This window comes from Bacillus rossius, chromosome 18, assembly GCF_032445375.1.
Source record: "Bacillus rossius redtenbacheri isolate Brsri chromosome 18, Brsri_v3, whole genome shotgun sequence".
Lineage (NCBI taxonomy): Eukaryota > Metazoa > Arthropoda > Insecta > Phasmatodea > Bacillidae > Bacillus > Bacillus rossius.
The window spans coordinates 9,007,149-9,026,910 of record NC_086345.1 but is presented as its reverse complement, the minus strand read 5'-3'; the positions used below and the strand labels follow the sequence as shown (position 1 = coordinate 9,026,910).

Sequence of the window (19,762 nt, the reverse complement as noted above, 5' to 3'; positions counted from 1 at the left end):
CTAAGTAATTAAGTATATTATAATAAATACAACAAAATTCAGTTAAACATAACCCAATAAGACACTCGCACTCAATAAAAAAGACTGTCACAAGCACTTTCGCCAGCACGAGTAATCATTGACTGAAGGAAACAAAACAACTCGCAGGTATAGAGTGAGTCACTCCACTGAATACAGGCGATGAGCGGAAAACTGGTGACAAGACTTCCGGCAACTGAGGGCAGGCTGACCCTTTCTTATCTTAGAATTGTAATGTCTTCTTTTCCAGTGCCACAATATATTTTATAATCTTTTATTATTTATTTCTAGATCCGTCCAGATTAACAGAATGTCCAGTCTAGTGGGAACCTGATTAGAAATATACTGCAAAACAAATAAAATTAATTAATTAAAACCAAAAAAAATTAAACCTTTTGTGGTATTTTATGTCATGATTTTGGGCATGCCTTGAGAATTTATGTAAAGTGAAAGTATTAGTTGAAAAAAGAATACGTACAGGAAATGAGGTACTTATGTATAAGATGAGTTTATGAGTTTTCCCTTCATTTATACTTTCCATCAATACTGATAATGAAACAATCAATGCTTTTGATCTGATCAGTTGTGTAGCTTTGTCCAAATTGTGTTGTAAAAATTAAAATAAGACTAAATGGTTAATTTTTTTTACCAAAAGATTCTCAGCGATCTATTAGAAAAATAATAAGTTGTAGCAACATACCAAAACTGTATTAATTTTATGTTAACTTTTACGCAGGCCAATTATGATTTTAATTAGGAGAATGTTCTTATACGGACTGCAGTACACTGTACTAAATAAATTAACCAATTTTTATTCTGTTTTGAAATAATGTACCGTGTTTTCTCGCATAATTGTCGCACATTTTATGCTAAAATCAAGTTAGAAAAGTAGGGGTGCAATGATTATGCGTAAAAATTTTTTTTGTCAGATAAAATTATTCATAAAAACAAAACCCATTCATGGAAAGTACGTTTATTTAAAAAGTGAAGTATAAAAGAGCACCCCAAACAATTTAAATTAATAATTCATGCAACAAAAACCTTTCAACTTTAAATAGAAGAACGAAAGCGTAAATATCGCCGTAGTACACACCACGAAAGAGTGCGGGCCATCAGATGTAGTTAACTCGGTACTTGAGAGAGAGCGCGCTTTGCATGCAATCGGAAAGATATTGATATTCGGCTACGTGTGCGCGCTCTGTACGGGAAGCAACATAACCAAACATTCATGATTGCAACGATAGCTGGCTACATTTTTGTAAGCGGTACACCGCAGCGCAGCTGACGGACAGATGAAGGTTATAACGTTTAAAAAGTCTTTAAAAGAAAATTTACACACCAGACAACTTCGTATTAACGTTAATTAAATAAGTAAGAGGTAATGTCCAAATAAATATTAATTTCTATTTTAAAATACATTGTTTTATACGGAAAAAATACCCACACAAAGCATTCGGAATTTAATAGCGGGACCAAAAAGTCATGTGACGTTTACGCAAGTTTTTTTAAAATCCACATTTTGATGCGACGATTATGCGAAAAAAAAGAGTATAAGTGCAATATGGGGAAGTACACCTATCCCTCACTTACACGACTAATTCATTCCTAAAAATGCTCGTGTTATTCGAAATCACGTATTGTGAAGCATTAGTTTCCATAAATATATAAATATAGAAAGTCTAATTTATTTCATGTGTTCCAAAATCGTGTAGGAAAATATACTTTACGTAATATAAATTGGTAGAATAACACTCAATGATAAATATGTCACACCATTAATCTTTATATGCCTCCCATCACATTTTAATTATTCAATATTTAAAGTCCTTACCGTGTTTTATTGCATAATCGTCCCATATTTAAAACTAAATTCATATTTAAAAATCAGCGGTACAATTTTTAATTGAAAAAATTTTTTTTGTTAGGTAAAGTTATTCTTAAAAACAAAATCCATTCATGGAATGTACGTTTATTTAAAAAGTAGAGTATAAAAAAGCATGCCAAACTATTTACATATAAGTCATGCTACAAAAAACTTTCTTCAACTTTAAATATAAAAACAACATCTGTGACCCGAATGCAAGCCTGAACAAATGCATAACTATCATCATAGTGCACACTCACCACGAAGAGTGCGGGCTATCAAATGTAGTAAATTCTGATAAAGACAGAAAGCGTGCATTGCAAGCAATCTACTAGATATCAATATTGATTTTTGACTATGTGTGCACACACTATACGGGAAGCAACATAACCTAACATGAATGATGCCAACTAGAGTTGGCTATATTTTTATTAGCAGTACACCGTAGCGCCGCAGACTAACAGATAAAGGTAATAACAATAACGTATAAAAACATCTTTAAAACAAAATTGTGCACACAGTTGACTTGCTTAAAATTAAAGAGCGACCAACATAAACGTAGCCTTCATGGCACATCTGTTGTTTACTCAAGTTGAAAATTACTTCGTGGCGTCTGTCCCCAAATATATATAATTATATATTTTTTCCTGTGGAGATTTCACGTAACTGAAATTTACAGACATGCTATTCAAGACTGGGGCAGTAAAATTAACATTGTACTAAATGAATTCGCACAATCTGGGAACATACTCAGTGAGGGATAGGTGTATGGTTATTTCAAACATCACTACAGTCAAGTCTCATTAATACAAACCTGAGGGGACCAAAAAATTTGCACTTTGTAATAACTAGATTTGTATTAACCATATTTTATGCCTTCGAGAAAAATTACCTAACCAGGTATGTAGCGGAAAAAAAGAAATCGCATAAATATTACGATAAGGTTTTTTTTTTTTAAATTTGAGAACATATTAACATACAGCATGTAATGTTAAAGATTTTGTTACAGTAAATAAGGTATGCTAAATCAGATTATTTCACAAAATAAACTTATTTATTTACATTATGTACATGTTTGGTCATAAGTTACAGACACTTCCAGTACCAAAACAAGTTAATGATGCAATTATGTACAGGCCTAAGTATGTACTATGTACTGTGATTTAGAAAAAAGTTCTTGATTTTTAGTCATCACAATATACATACATGAATTACGTAATGCTCTTACAACAGAAACAAATGGGATAAATGCTGCAATAATTATACCGAGGGATTAAAAAAGCTGTCAATTTTTGTCTGAACAATATTCGACTCATAAGCACTTATTACAACAGAGCTTAATTTGTCAAATGCTGCCAGAGTTTCTTTACTTGCGTCAATGTTTGATAACACATTTTCAAGTGTAGTTAATGCATTGCTGGCATCTTGTTTTGTGGGCAATGCCCTTCTTGTTCTTCCTCTTCTTCATTCTCCATATTTTCTGCGACAGATTGAGAAGAACCAGCACACATTAAATCTACATTTGATGGCAAGGCAAATGTTGCAACATTGTCGCCCACACGGAGGAAGTCATTGAACGTCTCCTGGAGCTGAAAGTGATCTTAAAGATGATCCCATCCTTCAATACTAGCCTCATCTTCTTCTCCAACTACATCACCTTCTTTTCCACCAAATCCAGCTCTCCTGAAGCAACTGGAAATGGTTGTGGTGCTCACCTCATCCCATGCCATGGAGATATTGCGAACTGCATCCAACACATTCCATTTCATGTTGACATTTCTTTGCAGTTCAAGCTGTCGAACCAAATGTCTAATGAGGCGTTCTTTGTACTTTTGTTTAAAACTCTGAATAATGCCCTGATCCAGAGGCTGAAGAAAACTTGTTGTGTGTTTGGTGGTAGTACATCAGTGTTACGTTCTTCAACTCCATCCCTTCAGCAGAATGTGCAGCACACCTATCAAGCATAAGCAAAGTCTTTTTGTTTGCACAGGCCATCTTTCGATCCAGTTTGATCAGCCATGCTTGAAAAAATTTTTATTGTTACCCAAGCAGACGAGTTTGCTTCATATTCACATGGCAAGTGATTGATATTTTTGAAGACAACAAGTGGGCTAAGTTTCTTGGTTCCATCTTGGTTACAGCACAAAAGTACCATTACACGCTCTTTGCTGTTTTTCCCCCATTACATGACATTTCTCTCCTCTGCAAGCCAATGTTCTGTTGGGAAGTCTCATCAATATTGTTACGAACATGAGCAAGGCCGGGACACGTGCAGGTGCAGAGCTGGCTGGCGGCTGCCGCAACATGAAGTGTGCCGCGCGCGCCTGGAAGATAACAAGGATTGTCGCTTTCCCCCCTCCTTCCCACCACTCCCCGCGCGGCACCCTGCCTTTGACACGTAACTGACACCGGACAGCTGGGAGTTGCGCGAGCCGCCGACACGTGTTTTTGAGAGATTTCTGCCGTCGGGACGGCTCGGAGTGACGCGACAGGCCCTGGCCGCTCCCGTGAGTTCTAGAATTGCGCCGGGGCCTATATATATGCCTGAGGACGTCAGGGCGAGAGTCAGTGGAGTTCAGAGAGAGAGAGTTCAGGCGGGAGCCTTCCCGCAGCGGAGCTTCCGGGGCGATAGTGCCGTGGGTGCGGCAGAGTGGCGAAGTCCTTGGACGAAGGTTCCAGGGCAGGGAGTGAGTGAGTCCAGTGGAGTCGGGAGTTTTCCCGCGGCGGAGATTCCGGGTGATCGAGCGGCGAAGTCCCTGGACGAAGGTTCCAGGGCGAAGAGTTCAGTTCCGGGCGATAGTGTCACGGGCGCGGCAGAGTTTCGAGCGAAGTTCTGAGCGAGGCGTCGAGTGGGATCTCGGCGAAGGGGAAGTGCGACGGCGGCGGCGGAGTCCTGCGACGGAGGACCACGAGGGGGTGCTGCGGCGAGAGTTGCGCCAGAGGTGCGGCCCAGCGAGGCGTGTGGATTGTAAGAAACGAGTGACTGGTGAAGCAACATTTTTAAGTGCAATTGATTATTTGCCATTTTAGATTATCTGTAAGTGACATAAGTAGTGGCAATAAATAAAACTGTGTGTGAAAAAAAATCTTCAATTGGGCTATCCTTTACGAACCCGCGGTAAATCGTAATATGTCCTCAGGGCTGTATTGATCAAGTAATGGCTTCACAGATTCCAACCAACCTCCTGCATGTTTCTTGTCAACTTCTGCAGACTCACCACACACACTTTTGGAGACTAAGTCATTGCGGTCTTTGAAGCGTTGCAACCAACCACAACTACACTTGAAGTCGTCTATTCCTAATCGTAGAGCGATGTAATCAGCTTTTTGCTTCATCATAGACCCCGATATAGGCAGATTTGCAAAAATTCTTTCGCAATTTCAGTTTTTGTTTTCTTGCCACTGTCCACTTCATTTATGATTTTAAGCTTTTCCGCTAACGTTAACTCGTTTCGTTTGCGTTTCGTATTCATTGATACGAATAAACGCAAATCTGCCACGCACAAAGAACATTAATTAGTTATTTGTGCAGTTTCTGATAAATCACTGTATGCAACGTAATATAAACAATGGCAGCGACAATGTCATAGACGTACGTATTTCGGTTATACCATAAAAAAAGAATACACAATACAACGAAAAAAAATATACGTTACAACGTACTTCAGAATAACGTATCTTTCAGTTCAACGTATGATTTTAAATTACCGCTCAAAACACCAATGTAAACAATGTAAAAATATTTCACTTTAACGTTAAAAACGTATCCTACCTTTCAATACAACGACCATTCTTTTCCAGTTATCAGGAAAATTTTACATGATAGTTACTGATTTTGCGCAGGGGTTCTTTAATATAAATGTACATTACGATTAATTTTTATAACTTTCAAGAATCGTTAACAAGTATAAAACGTAAACAAACTTTGTATGAACGATTCATAGAATCCTCCTCCATGGATCACACATTTAGTGCACGAGACGATCTAAACAATCGATTGCTGTCTCCCCCTCTTCAAGACAATTATTTTTAGCTGCGCCATCTTTTGGTTATTTACAGAGCACGTTTTAAAAGTTTCAATTACCGCAGATACAAACGTTAAATAAAAATTATATTTTAAATTATATACAAAATAGAAAATCCAATAATGTTAATTTATGCAGGTTAATTTTTGAACTGTTTGGTGTCACATCATGGCCGACACGCTTTGTTTTGCCTAAGGTCGGAATGTTGCCTGGCACAGCCATGCTCTCGACGCACGCTACTAGTGCGGAGCTATGGTTATCTATGGATGAGAGGTTTGTTTACGTTTGACGTGGCACGAAGAAAACAATATTGTTGATTGAATATTTTAATCAGGATGGATGGCCAAAAAGATAAAAAGAAACGCAAGCAGTTTACTTTTAGGCCGGGTTTATAGAAAACGCAAGAACGCAGAAACGCAAGAACGCAGGACGCGACAACCGCAAGAAATTCACAGTCGTTTATAAAAAACGCAAGGACGCCGGCCATCGCCATCGTCAAAAAAATAAAATTTCAGGAATAAGTCATGATTATTTTTAAAATCTTTGTTGTACTTATCGTACAGGCAGGGAAAATTTTGGATAAGCTGAACAAGAAATTCATCAGCTTCCTCCACTGCGCTGTATTCACTAGAACAGGGGTCGGCAACCTTTTGAGTCGGAAGAGCCAAAAATTACAATTTACAAAGTTTCAAAGATTTAAAGAGCCACAAAAATGTTTCTTGCCATCAATAAATAGTACTTGCATGAATAAAGTTTTTTGGTAAGAAAACTAATCTATTTATTCATAAGAAATATTTATTCATATATAAGTAGTTATTTTTCACAACAAATTAGATAATATATGGTTTTATTAGATAATAACTTATTATATTAATAAAAAAATAAAACAATCAAACACTTAGCTACTTACAGCACTAACTTGTACTTCAATAACAATTAATTGCGCAAACACATTCAATGGGAGCGTTGGCTTTGCATGGTTTTAGAAAGATTGGATAAATTTGGCTCATAACTTGTGGTTTTAAGTTTTAAACACGACTCTAAACTTTCATTTGTTAGTTGGCTTCTTACTTTACATTTAATTATATTCATGCAAGAGAACGCTTGCTCGCACGAATATGTCGATCTGAAGATAGTCAGCACTCCAAATGGCAACTTCTTCACCTCACTGTAGCAATCAGGAAGACTATTCCATGCGTCGAATATAAGTGCCTCAACTCGCGGCATTTCTTTTAAAGCTGTCCACTTTTGTTGCGTTACGTACATACATTTCTGAACCTCCAACTCTTCCAACTTGCTTTTCAACTATGTAAATTTTCCACTCCACAAAGCTTTACTTTTTAAATCGAATAATTGCATTTCTAGCGATCCAGTATCAATTCCAAATGGCTCAATGTGGATTTCGTTACCATTTGTGTTGAGTGGATTTACTATGAATGCTAGAGTGGTTTTGTTGGTTTTGAATTGTTGAAATCTGTCAGCAAATTCATCTTTAATTATTTTTATAACTGTGCTGAAGTATTTTGTGTCAATAGTTGCACTGGTTTTATCACGATATTGCTTTAGAAATTTAAAATGAAGTAATTTACCGCTCTGAATATCTTCTGCAAAAATCATTAATTTTTCTTCGAAACTAACCAATTCTTCTACCAAAACATAGGCTGGGTTTCCCTTTCCTTGCAGTTTTAGATTCAGCTCATTTAATTTCGCTGTGATATCCACCATAAAGTAAAATTTTTGCAACCATTTGCCGTCCTCTAATTAGGGTGATTAATGCTTTTTTCATTGAGGAATGTATTTATTTCATTCAAGCACAAAGCAAAACGTTTCAACACCTTACCTTTGGAAAGCCATCGCACTTTATTGTGAAGAAGGAGGTCGGAATACTGAGTCTCCATTTCGTTTAAGAATTCTTTAAACTGACGATGGTAGAGTGCTTTTGACAAGATGCTGTTAACAATCGTGATTACCAAATTCATGACCTCAACTATTTCAGCCGGAAATGTTTGGGCACAAAGTGCTTCTTGGTGTATTATGCAGTGAAACATAAGAATTTCGTGGTTTATTTTACTCTGAAGAATCGTTGCTGTCCCTTTATTTTTCCCTTTCATACTTCTGGCTCTATCAGTTGCTATTGAAACGATTTTATTTAAATCGATCTTATTATCTTCGAGGCATTTTTGCACGGCATTCGCTATATATTCCCCTCTAGTTTGTCCCGAGAGTGGTAGAAATCCTAGAAGTTCTTCTTTTGGACCTTGGGAAGACATATACCTAACAAAAAGGGCAACTTGTGCCGTGTCTTTTATGTCGCAAGACTCATCTATAGCAAGTGATAAGGCAGAAGCCAGTTGAATGTCTTCCACCTGCAAATATGTTACAATTGAAGAAATGTTTGCCTTTCTGTCTTGTACTGTTTTAGCGGATAGTGGCAAATCTTTGATTTTTTTCAAGATTTCTGGTTTTGTTTTTGAAATCACGAAACAGTTCTTCAGATGCACGTATGAAGCAATCTCTGACATACTCACAATCTGTGAATAGTTTGCCCTTTTTTTGCGATTTCTAGTGATACCGCGAAGCTTGCCAGATAAACATTACTTGTAGATTGCGTCCAGTTACTTGACATGGAACTTGATTGCTGTTTTTGTTTTTGGAGCTCGTCGACAGCTTTTTTTCGTTATTCACCGGCTGGATATTTACTAGCAAACTGAGTATGTTTTGTAGTGAAGTGTCTCTCTAAATTTGATTTCTTATTTTGTGCGAGTTTTTCGTAGCAAATGAGACAGGTCGGAAGGCCATCTGAGTTGCATATGAAAGCGAACGACTCCGTCCAATCCCGATTGAATTCTCGATGCCCTTCTTCAGTTCTTCTCTTTTTTTTTTGTAGATGCCATGCTTGCGGTGAAGCTGTAACAAAGAATTTTTAAAATTATTATTTAGGTATCCAAAACAGCAGATGACAAGTTTTGCAATATTTTACTATTTTATTAAAAACATTTTCGCAGTAATATCAAAAAGTGTACTTTGTTTCTTCTTTGACACTTCTTATTGACTTCAAAAAAGGAGTTAGGTGTCTTATTTAAAAATATATGTATAATATGTATAGGCCTATTAAAAATATAATACTTATTATGTTACCTAGCTTTACTTCAGTTTTTTTATTATTATTATAATATATGTACATACATACCCCTGAGAAGATAATTCGCTTCTAACTCTTCTACTTGAAACAACAAGCTATACGTCACAGCCAAAGCACTGGTGAAGACGCCAAACTGTCTTGCGTCGAAACGAATTAAATCCTACATAGAAACATCAGACGACGGCGTCATTCGACAGCTTCCGACGGACCACAGAACAAGGAGGGAGATATAGAAGTGCGACTGATATGTTGGAAACTGAAAACATGTTTGCGCGTCAAGTGGCTCTATCTGTTGGGTGGGCCCGTAAGTAATAGTAAAACGAAAACCTCGGGCCGATGGATAGCTTTAAATTGATAATTTAACTGCTTGATGACATATTGTTTAGTAAAATATAACAAGCGTGGAAAAAAACAGGCTTACTACTGGTTTGAAATTAAAAAAAAGTATTTTCTGTATAAATGACCTGGTTATGCAGTATTTCTGGTACGGAACTAAAGAGCCACAGCTTCACATCCAAAGAGCCGCATGTGGCTCGCGAGCCGCAGGTTGCCGACCCCTGCACTAGAAGAATGCCAGCCCAAAACATACATAAATAAACACAAGCGTAACGATCAATTACAATCGCAGAGCCTTCTATATGCATTACATGACAGTTTCAGTTTCCACATACTAAGCAACCAGTATAGAAGGCCGAAACGCAAGGAGAAAACGCAAGAAGTAGAAAGTTGAACAACTTCTGCGTTGCGTTCTTGCGTTCTTGCGTTTTTTATAAACGTGCTGGTAGAAGAGTTAAGGTTGGACTTTTACCGTAGTTGCGTTTCTTGCGTTTCTGCGTTCTTGCGTTTTCTATAAACCCGGCCTTAAGGAAAATGTGGAAATTTTAAAAGAAGTTGACAAAGGCAGGAAAAATGCAGATGTGGCACGGTCGTTTGGTTTGGTTCCCACTGCACTGTCAACAATAATAAAAGATCGCGAAAAAATTATTAAACTGTATGAACAGTCATCTTTATCTGCTGGTCGCAAGAGACTTCACCTAGGAGATGACGAGGGAATTCTATCCCAATAAATGTACATATCTGCAAAATAGTTTAACCCATTTGTCATTTGGTATACAGTCAAACCTCTATCTATCGTTTTTCAGGGGACCAACAAAAAAATTCAGTAGATGCGGACATTCAATAGATGTGGACTTCACTCTAAGAATTTTTAAAAAAATATTTCAACCTCAAAATTAGTGTCAGAAATATATCAGTTACTTGTCATTAAAGTTAATCAGTTGAAAAATAAATAAAAATGGAAGTATTTTACTTAATTCAATTTACACTTGCAAAAAAAAAACCATACGCACAATAAATCTACAATGGAAATTAAAGTCTTTTTCAATATCCTGAAGTCTGAGATATGTTTACCCATGTCATCAAATGTAGAGCTGTACTGAAGAAGCCGATTTTGCCAATATTTAGTTGAATCAGCATTTCTGCCGACTTACGATACGCTTGTTAATTTTTGGCCAATATTAGTGAAAAACGAGAGAGACTGCCATAACATAAAAATCCACGATTACCGTTTTCACTTTTCGTAGTATTCTGCATTCTTTCAGATCGCATTATTTCTTCGCAACATGTGCCAAACGTACATATAAAAATTTAATATCCTTTTTTTCAATAATGTTCTTTAATTGTAATATGTCATAAATAAATACATTACCGTCACGGTAAATATACATCTCGGTTGTTATGGTAACTGTAGTGAAAATGTGGTAGCTATCGTGCTTCTGTAGTAATTATGGTATCGACAAAGAATCTTTAGTTCTTTTTATGGTAATTACAGTAGAACCTCGATGATACGTTCCCGTTTCATACATTTTCCCGTGTCATACGCCGATTAATTTTGGTCCCGCCAAAAGTACTATATTTACAATGGTTTACTTTCCCGGAACATACACTTATAAAATCATTAATTTCCCGTTTCATACGTTTTTCCGAAGCGGAAATGTCCTATAATTCACAAATTTAATTTTTATATTCCGCCTTATAAACTCCGTTTTAATGATTTCTTTTTAAAAAACGTTCATTGTTTACCTTTGCAAACGTAAGAAAATAACTTTATCGCACCATAGATATAGATAGTATCAGGAAGACTGTGCACTTCGCTAGTAGCATCTATGGCCAGTATTAAGCGAGACTATGGCGCAAACTAGCAATGATGAAAATGGTGCAAGTGCTTGACCAAGGAACGGATCTCATATTTTGTGCATACATTAATCTTTGAACTGAATATACCCGTTTGTTATTGTTTTCTTACGATCGGATTGTTTTGTATTTTACGTTTCTCAAGTTAAAATTTTATTGAAAATTTTTCTGTTGCATAAAGTTGTTTGTAAAATGAAACAAACAAGCAAAAATTTGTGATTTTTTTTTACAGTAGCCTAATTTTTTTAATTTCTAATTTAGGCTTGGTAACTTTTCCCCCCCTCCAAGAAAGGACTTCATAACATTTTGTAAGGCCACTGTTTCTCATGTCAGCTCTACTTGATTATGGACTGTATTTTACATTTCTGGTGGTTTTATTTTATGTATATATAATGATGAATTCATATCTTTCATTAATATAATGCAATTATTTACACATATGTATTTATGTTTAATCTGACATTGTGCTGGTATGCTAGATTGGAAAAAAATTTTATTATTGCCATTCCCTTTTCATACACTTTCCCGCATCATACACCATTTTTGTGCCCTCCGTTGAAAAGTGTATGACAGGGGTTCTACTGTATCTTAGGATAACAATTGGGTTTGTACTGTAGTTATGGTACATCATCCATATTTCTTCGTAAGTTGTTGTTCATTTGTCTTTTCTTCATATTTACGTGCTCCATTACTTGGCTGCAGATTTAAGGTGATTTTTACTACTGTATACAATCGTTACTGTTTTTATGACGTTTCTTTCTAAGAAATGGTTATTTCTGCAAAATCTTTATGGTTAAACGATCATCTATTATAATTTATAGTGACGGGACCACATATTTTGTACGATCAATGCGGACAAAACGATAATTCGAACATCGGTACAAGCGGATTTTTTTAACCTTAGTTGTATGGCAAATTTGCCGGGACCGTAGAAAGTAAACGATAAACACGGACAATCGATACATGCGAGTTTGATAGATAGAGGTTTGACTGTACCGTGTTTTATCACAGAATCGTCGCACGCGCGTAATCGTCGCAACCATATTTTTGGCTGTCAAAATTGGGATTAAAAAACTTCTCGCGTAAACGTCGCATGAAGTTTTTGGTCCCGCTAGTAGATGCCGAATGCTTTGAGTAGGTATCTTTTCCATATAAAACGATGTATTTTAAAGTATAAATCTTAATATTTATTCGTTCATTACCACTTACTTAATAAATTAACGGAAAAATACGACGTTGTTTGGCGTGTAAATTTTCTTACAAAGACGTTTTTAAAAGTTATTTCCTTTATCTGATCGTCTGCGTCGCCGCGGTGTAGGTATAATCTAAAATTTAATTTCGGTCATTACCACTTATTTATTTAATTAACGGAAATACAAAGTTGTCTGACGTGTAAATGTTCTTTTAAAGACGTTTTTAAACGGTATTTCCTTTATCTGATTGTCTGCGTTACCGCGGCGTACCGCTTATAAAAATGTAGCCAGCGCATCATTCATGTTTGGTTATGTTGCTTCCCGTATAGAGCGCGCGCACGTAGTCGAATATCAATATCTCGCCGATTGGATCCAACGCGCGCGCTCTCTGTCAGGTGCCGAGTTAACTACATTTGATAGCCCGCATTCTTTCGTGGCAAGTGTGTACACTACGACACGTTAATTCACGCGTTCGCGTTAGAGTTTTGGTTTTTCTTTTTAAAGTTGAAGAAAGGTTTTTGTTTAAGGAATTATTAATATAGATTGTTTGGCGTGCTCTTGTATACTCCGCCTTTTTTTAAATAAACGTACTTTCCATGAACGGGATTTGTTTTTATGAATAACTTTACCTAACAAAAATTTTTTTCCCGCACAATGGTCGCACCCCTACTTTTCAAACTTGATTTTAGAATAAAATCTGCGACTATTATGCGAGAAAACACGGTATGTAGGCCTAGAATTAGGCTACTGTATTAAGTTCAGTAATTTTTTTTAAATTCTTGTTGTTTTACAAATATTTGCTTCCAAGCTAATGTAACATTTGATCCCCTACTACTTTATTTTTAAAAATTCAAAAATACTACGTTTTAAAGGTAACTTTCAGAATAAAGTACTTTCATTACTAAGTATAAAAGTTGAGGTTTTATTGATGTACTTTATAACGAGATTCTACTGTAGAGGCATATTGCATTCCGTAGTTCCACATTTCGCCACCAGAGGCGTGAAAATTTAAAATATTGGAAGTGTATTGACGCACAGAACCAAACATTATCCGTTGCATGTTTACACAAATCGACACTAGAGGCGCGCCCGTGATGTAAATATTTCTTTACTTCAGCTCAAGCGCGAGTATTGCTGCTGAGGCTGTGCTCTGATTTGTCAGTGTGTTTATTTTCATTTCTTACAATGGCAAAGGGCGATAAATTTGCTATGTTCCGCAAACGTTTTAGGCATTCCGAGAGTAGTAATTAAAATTTGTATTAACCATTATAATTATATGTACAAATACTTCTGTACGGGACAAAAACCAACTTCGAATTACATATTAACCGTATTTAGTATAAAACGAAGTTTGTACCATTTAAAAGCCTATTATGTTTGCCGGGACCAGACAATTGCTTCGTATAAACGGGAACGTCATATTAAACGGGTTCGTATTAATGAGACTTGACTGTCCCCACAAATTTGTATTAATGAGGTTTCACTTTATATGTATGCCAGAAAGAGAGCTTGTACACCAAAACAATTTAAAACAGCAAAAAAAAATTATAAAACCATATATAACTAATGTAAAGGTTTTTCTCCAGTGTGTGTAAGAGAGTGCTTCTTCAAGGTACTAGCACGGCTAAAATTAGCAAAACATACTGAACAAGAGAAAAATTTTTCTCTAGTGTGTGTAAGAGAGTGCTGCTTCAAGTTACTAGCAAGGCTAAACTTAGCAGAACATACAGTACATGAGAAAGGTTTTTCTCCAGTGTGTATAATATAGTGCCGCTTTAGAGAACTAGCCTGGGTAAACTTAGCAGAACATACTGAACAAGAGAAAGGTTTTTCTCCAGTATGTGTAAGAGAGTGCAGCTTCAAAAAACTAGCATGGCGAAACTTAGCAGAACATACTGAACAAGAGAAAGGTTTTTCTCCAGTGTGTATAAGAGAGTGCTGCTTCAGAGAACTAGCATGGCTAAACTTAGCAGTACATACTGAACAAGAGAAGAGTATTTCTACAGTGTGTGTAAGAGAGTGCTGGTTTAGAGAACTAGCCTGGTTAAACTTAGCAAAACATACTGAACAAGAGAAAAGTTTTTCTCTAGTGTGTGTAAGAGTGTGCTGCTTCAAGTTACTAGCACTGCTAAACTTAGCAGTACATACACTACAAGAGAAAGGTTTTTCTCCAGTGTGTATAAGAGAGTGCCGCTTTAAAGAACTAGCCACGCTAAACTTAACAGAACATACAGAACAAGAGAAAGGTTTTTCTCCAGTGTGTGTAAGATAGTGATGCTTCAGAGAACTAGCATGGCTAAACTTAGCAGTACATACTGAACAAGAGAAAGGTTTTTCTCCAGTGTGTTTAAGACAGTGCTGCTTAAGAGAACTAGCATGGCGAAACTTAGCAGAACATAGAGTACAGGAGAAACGTTGTTCTCCAGTGTGTGTAAAAGAATGTCGCGTCAGATTACTAGACTTGCTAAACTTAGCAGAACATACATGACATGAGAAACGTTTTTGGTCTGTGTGTGTATTAGTGTGATGCTGTATTGGTATACAATTGCTAACACAATAATTTTCTGTGGATCCAGGGTGACAGTTTGTGGGGCATGATAATTTTATGGGGTCAGTGTTAGTCACTTCTGGCTTGATTAAGATGCAGGTGTCTGGTGAATCTTGGGATCTGTTTCCAATGCATCCTGATGAAGTGTTGCCATGGTAACCCACACAGCTGTGTGGTTCATTCCATACAGCTGCTGTGGCTAGAACAGAAACAAAAAACATTTCATGTGTTTAGAAAATTAAAAAAAATCATTAAATGAATTTAATTCATTTTTATCCATGACCACAATTATTTTGTACTAGTGTATCAAGGGACAGAGGCATCAAGGAGTGGGAAATAATTTTTTTCAGAGGTTTCTAACCAAATATATATATATATTTTTTTAATTTTGTTTACTACAAAATTATACCATTGCTTCACCAAACATTAATCAATGAAAAAATATAAAATCGCTTTTCTTCACGGACAAATATTATATCTTTACAAAATACAAGAAAACTCTACTCATTTGAAAAAAAGAGGAAACATTGTTTTAATTGCAAGTGAATTAACACAAATATTTATCAGTTTAACCAATTGAGAAATATAATTTCCCGGGAATTGAAGCTGGGTGGTTAGGAAATAAAATATTCCCTTCAAACTTTCTTACTTGTTGTAATATTTATTTACAACCCCCCTCCCCCCCTCCCCCACCATATATAACTACTAAATCTTATCTAGCCTATTTTGAGATTCATAAAGACAAACTAGACACCTGTGAAATAATTTAGTGTTACTCTTGAGATTCCTACATTCACAGTATAGACTGGTCAACTAAATTTAGACTTTTTATGGCTAAATTTAGAATGTTTTCAAGAGATGTATGTAGCATAAAAAAATTTAAATTTACCATATAAATAGTTTCTTGCATTTTTCCCTGGAAAAAAAAAAATTGTAAGGGTTTTGCTTGAAAGACAATATACATTATAGTTTCCAGCAGGCAGCCACACTGCTTTGTCGACATGTGCCCTGCCATCTAGAGCCAGTCTGGGTGTGGGTGGCCACACCGCACATTCCTGTGAGTGAGCTCGGGGCTCACTTGGGCCAGCGCGGCCTAAGGTAATAAGTTGTGATCTCAGATGTAACTTCATATAGGCTCACTGGTAACAAGCTGGTAGGTATGGGCTTACTCTACGTCCTTCCCCGAAGTTAACGACTAAGATAGGACCCAATGTAACAGGTCCGTGATCTGAAAGGGCCTCAGTTGTAGATGATGTGTATCAATAGTTGTAAGTTCTCTCTAGGTTTCGGATTATAAAATTATTTTATATAATGGTCTAGTAAAGTTACCACTAATAAACTAGAAAGATTAATGATGTTATAGATTTTGGTACTCAATCTAGTTTAGTTGGTTTATTAAGTTGTGTAACTAAAATGTAATTTGGAGTTTCCTAATTTTAGCAACCTAATTTAAATGTAACTAAAAGACTGACATGTAGAATTTTATTATTTTGGTTTGTTATTTAAAATAAGTGTTGTTTTTTTTTTATCCTAGTGTTATTTAGTTTAAGATATTTTATTAGTTTAACCTTTCACCAGGCATTGCCTACTGGGTGCTGAACCTAGACCCTAAAGGTCCTGGTAGGAAACATTTGTGTTCACCAAAGAGATGAACTATTAGGAATACTAACCTCTTGCACAACTATGCCAAGCGAGTGTATAAAAGTGAGTGGTCCTCCAAGTAAAGATCATGACACCTTGTCTCACATGTCAACTTATTTATTGACCATTTAAAGCTTTTATTTAATAGTTTATTTAAAACACCCCGCTACGTTTGGTGGTGTATGAAGGCTAGATTATACTTCTGGTCAGACATGTCTGATTTTTTGAGTGATAATTTTTGGAGATTAAGTTATTTAATATAGTAGTTTTATGTGGCAGAAAACAGTTAAAAGAGTGCGTGATTTTAAAGAGTAGAAGTTATAAAAAAAATACTAGTTTGCTTATTTTCAGTAACTTGTAGGAGACTAGATGTCATTACATGTTTTGTTAGTCGGGTTGTCAGTTGGAGTGACATAGTGTTAAGAGCTAATTATAAGTCAGTAGTTTTATGTTTTTGATAAGTTTTATTTTTAATGTATGGTAAGCTTAATTTAAGTCATTTTAGTTTAGTTTAAGGTAATTTTAAAGCTATTTCAACATACAGTTTTGTTGAGCTAATTTAAGTAACTTGAAAATTATTTCATGTTAGTGGTAAGGGCTTAAAGAAAAAGGATTAGTTGGGTTTTTATAGGGTAGATGACAGTAAACTAAAAAGTATGTCCTAAGCACGTAAGAAAATGTATTACATTTACGCTGCGTGTTTAAACGTGACTCATTATAATGTATAATCGTTTTTACTTTATTAAGAGTAATTTATTTTGAAGTGGCATAGTTGGAACTGTATAGGTTATTAATTAATTGGTATTTTAAGTCTGGAGTAAGTGTACAATTTTAGTAAAACGTGTGTTGAATTAAGAAATTTGAGAGATTTTTACAGAATTGTGTTCTGAGACAGACTGCAGGACGTCCGTCCGAGCACCTTTGGCTGCGATCTAGCGGATAAAACATCAAAACTTTAGATGTTGGTAATCCTGAAAGTCGGATACGGGTGTACTGTATTGCTGACAGCTGTGTCCCTGCATGCAAATGTGTAGCTCTTTGTTGGCTAACATAGGTTAGTAGTGTGTAATTTGAATTTAACTTTTTTCAGGCAAAGAGGGTGACTTAGTTCAAGTAAGTGTAATGTTGTGTAATGTGAGTTGTATAGGCAAATTGCATTGAATGTTTTAGTTTGGATGTTTTTTTATGCTTTGAGAAGTAAGTTTCTGTATGATAATTACCAATAGAACCTAGAAAATAAATGGGTGTAATTATGATGAGAAACTAGAGGCAGACAGACTACATGGTGGGACTAGAAGTCCCCGGAGTAGCTATAACAGACCCAGGGAGTTGGGCTGTTGAAAGTGTGAGAGAGGCAGGAAAAGGAGACCCCAGATAGAGGAAAAATAATAAGGCAGAGATTTTACTTTGCGATGTGTTGAAAGCCGTAGGCCAAATAAATAACAGGACTGAGTGTGTGGTTAGAAGCGCCCAGTTAGTTAGCCATTTCTAACAACATGAGAGATGCTGACACATAGAAGTAGAAAGCCTGAAGGGTGATAGGCTCTGCGGGTAAGATCAATACTTGATCCTGTCAATGGAAAAATAAGAAGTTATGTTTCCCAGTGGTCCATTTGAACAGCAATGGGCAGACTGCTCTAAGGGCCAATGCCTTTACCAACAAACCTATTAATTAAATATTTCATACAAACAATAGGTTTAATCATTAAGTTTATTTTCAAACAGTGACAGTTCATCACTTTCAAGTAATTGTTTTACATCTGTTTTATGTGACTGCTGTGTCTGGTGACATGACGTTAGAGCACGTGCCTGGCTAAACCATTTGCTGGCGTTTCTGGGTCGCTCCGTGGTGAAACTAGGGGCTTTGCCCCTCGCAGTGTGGGCAACATAGTGCCCATCAGCTAGCTTGTGTCTTGATTGCAAAATCTGGGGGAAAGCAGAGCCGAAACATTCGGGAAAGTGGGGGGACTGCAGGGTTTACAAGCGAGGGCAAGTGTGAGCTTGGGACTCACTAGGGTCAGCACGGCCTAAGGTAACGAGTTCGCGATCTTGGCTGTAACTTCATATAATCTCACTAGGCAGGCTCTCGCTCATACACTCACTCTGTGGGGGAGGGGGGACTATGTATGACCTACCTCGAAGCTAAAGAGTAGGATAGAACACAGGTCCGTGATTTTGAAGAGGCCTGGAGTTGAGATGCTGTGTACTCACAGTCATAAGTTCCCTCAAGGTTTGTGTTCATTAAAAATAAACTATTATGAATACAAACTTCTCACATAACTACGCCAAGCGAGTGATGAAAAGTGCGTGGTCCCCCAAGTAAAGATCATGTCAACTCATTAAAGATGTAACTTATTTAATTGGCTATTCAAAAATTTCATTTATTAATTGTTTCAAAACATCTTGCTACAGTATAAATACATAAACAAAATAACTTAACACACTAACTAGTGCTCTGAAAAAAAAAATGGAAAAATTATAATAGCGCTGACCTTCGATGCTACAAATTAAAAGTATATTATTATTTAAGGTGTTTTATCATTTAATTTTTTTTAAGATAAGAACATTTAATTAAAGTGTTACACCAGAACATTTACTTAGCTATCTTATTACGATACAAAGCATTCATTGCAACCCATATCAAAGAATGAGAAATAAGTATTTAATTTCTGAGACAAAAGATGTGCACCATATAAGATATGATCTTTGTGTTATCATATTTTAAAATAAAAGATTTTTATTTGTTTGAATACAATTTTGACTAATTTATTTACTGAGTGCACTCCAAATCAAATGATGACTTTTATATCAGTTTACTATGAGTCGTAGATTACTATAACTATAAGCAATCAATGGTGGATTTTTTGGTTATGTAATGAGCCAGTGATGATGTGTTTTGTATTTCTGTTTGGAAGTGGTGTCAGAACCTTCCGACACGAGGTGGAATGGTACACAGCGAAGGCTAGACCAGCGGAGAGATGTGCTACTGGGCAGACTGGCCCTGGGTCTGGGTGACAGCTGAACATCACATGTCAGGGATTCCTTCCTGTTTCTCCCCGAGCTAGTGTCTCTCCACGTCCTGTTTCTCTTAGCCCCATGCATTCCCGGTATACTATGTCATATCCTCCCTTGCTTACT

At 36.3% G+C, this 19,762-nt stretch overlaps 1 protein-coding gene across 1 annotated transcript in view; it reads right to left on the bottom strand.

Annotated features, from left to right (window-relative positions):
• Positions 1 to 1,971: 1,971 nt before the first annotated feature.
• The window catches only part of LOC134541260 (gastrula zinc finger protein XlCGF57.1-like), a 36,592-nt gene continuing 18,801 nt past the window's right edge, over positions 1,972 to 19,762 (bottom strand). Inside the window, exon 5 of the mRNA XM_063384548.1 lies at positions 1,972 to 15,182. Within this exon, the coding sequence (XP_063240618.1) occupies positions 13,999 to 15,182 (1,184 nt within the window). The 3' untranslated portion in view covers positions 1,972 to 13,998. The remainder of the gene's footprint in view (positions 15,183 to 19,762) is intronic.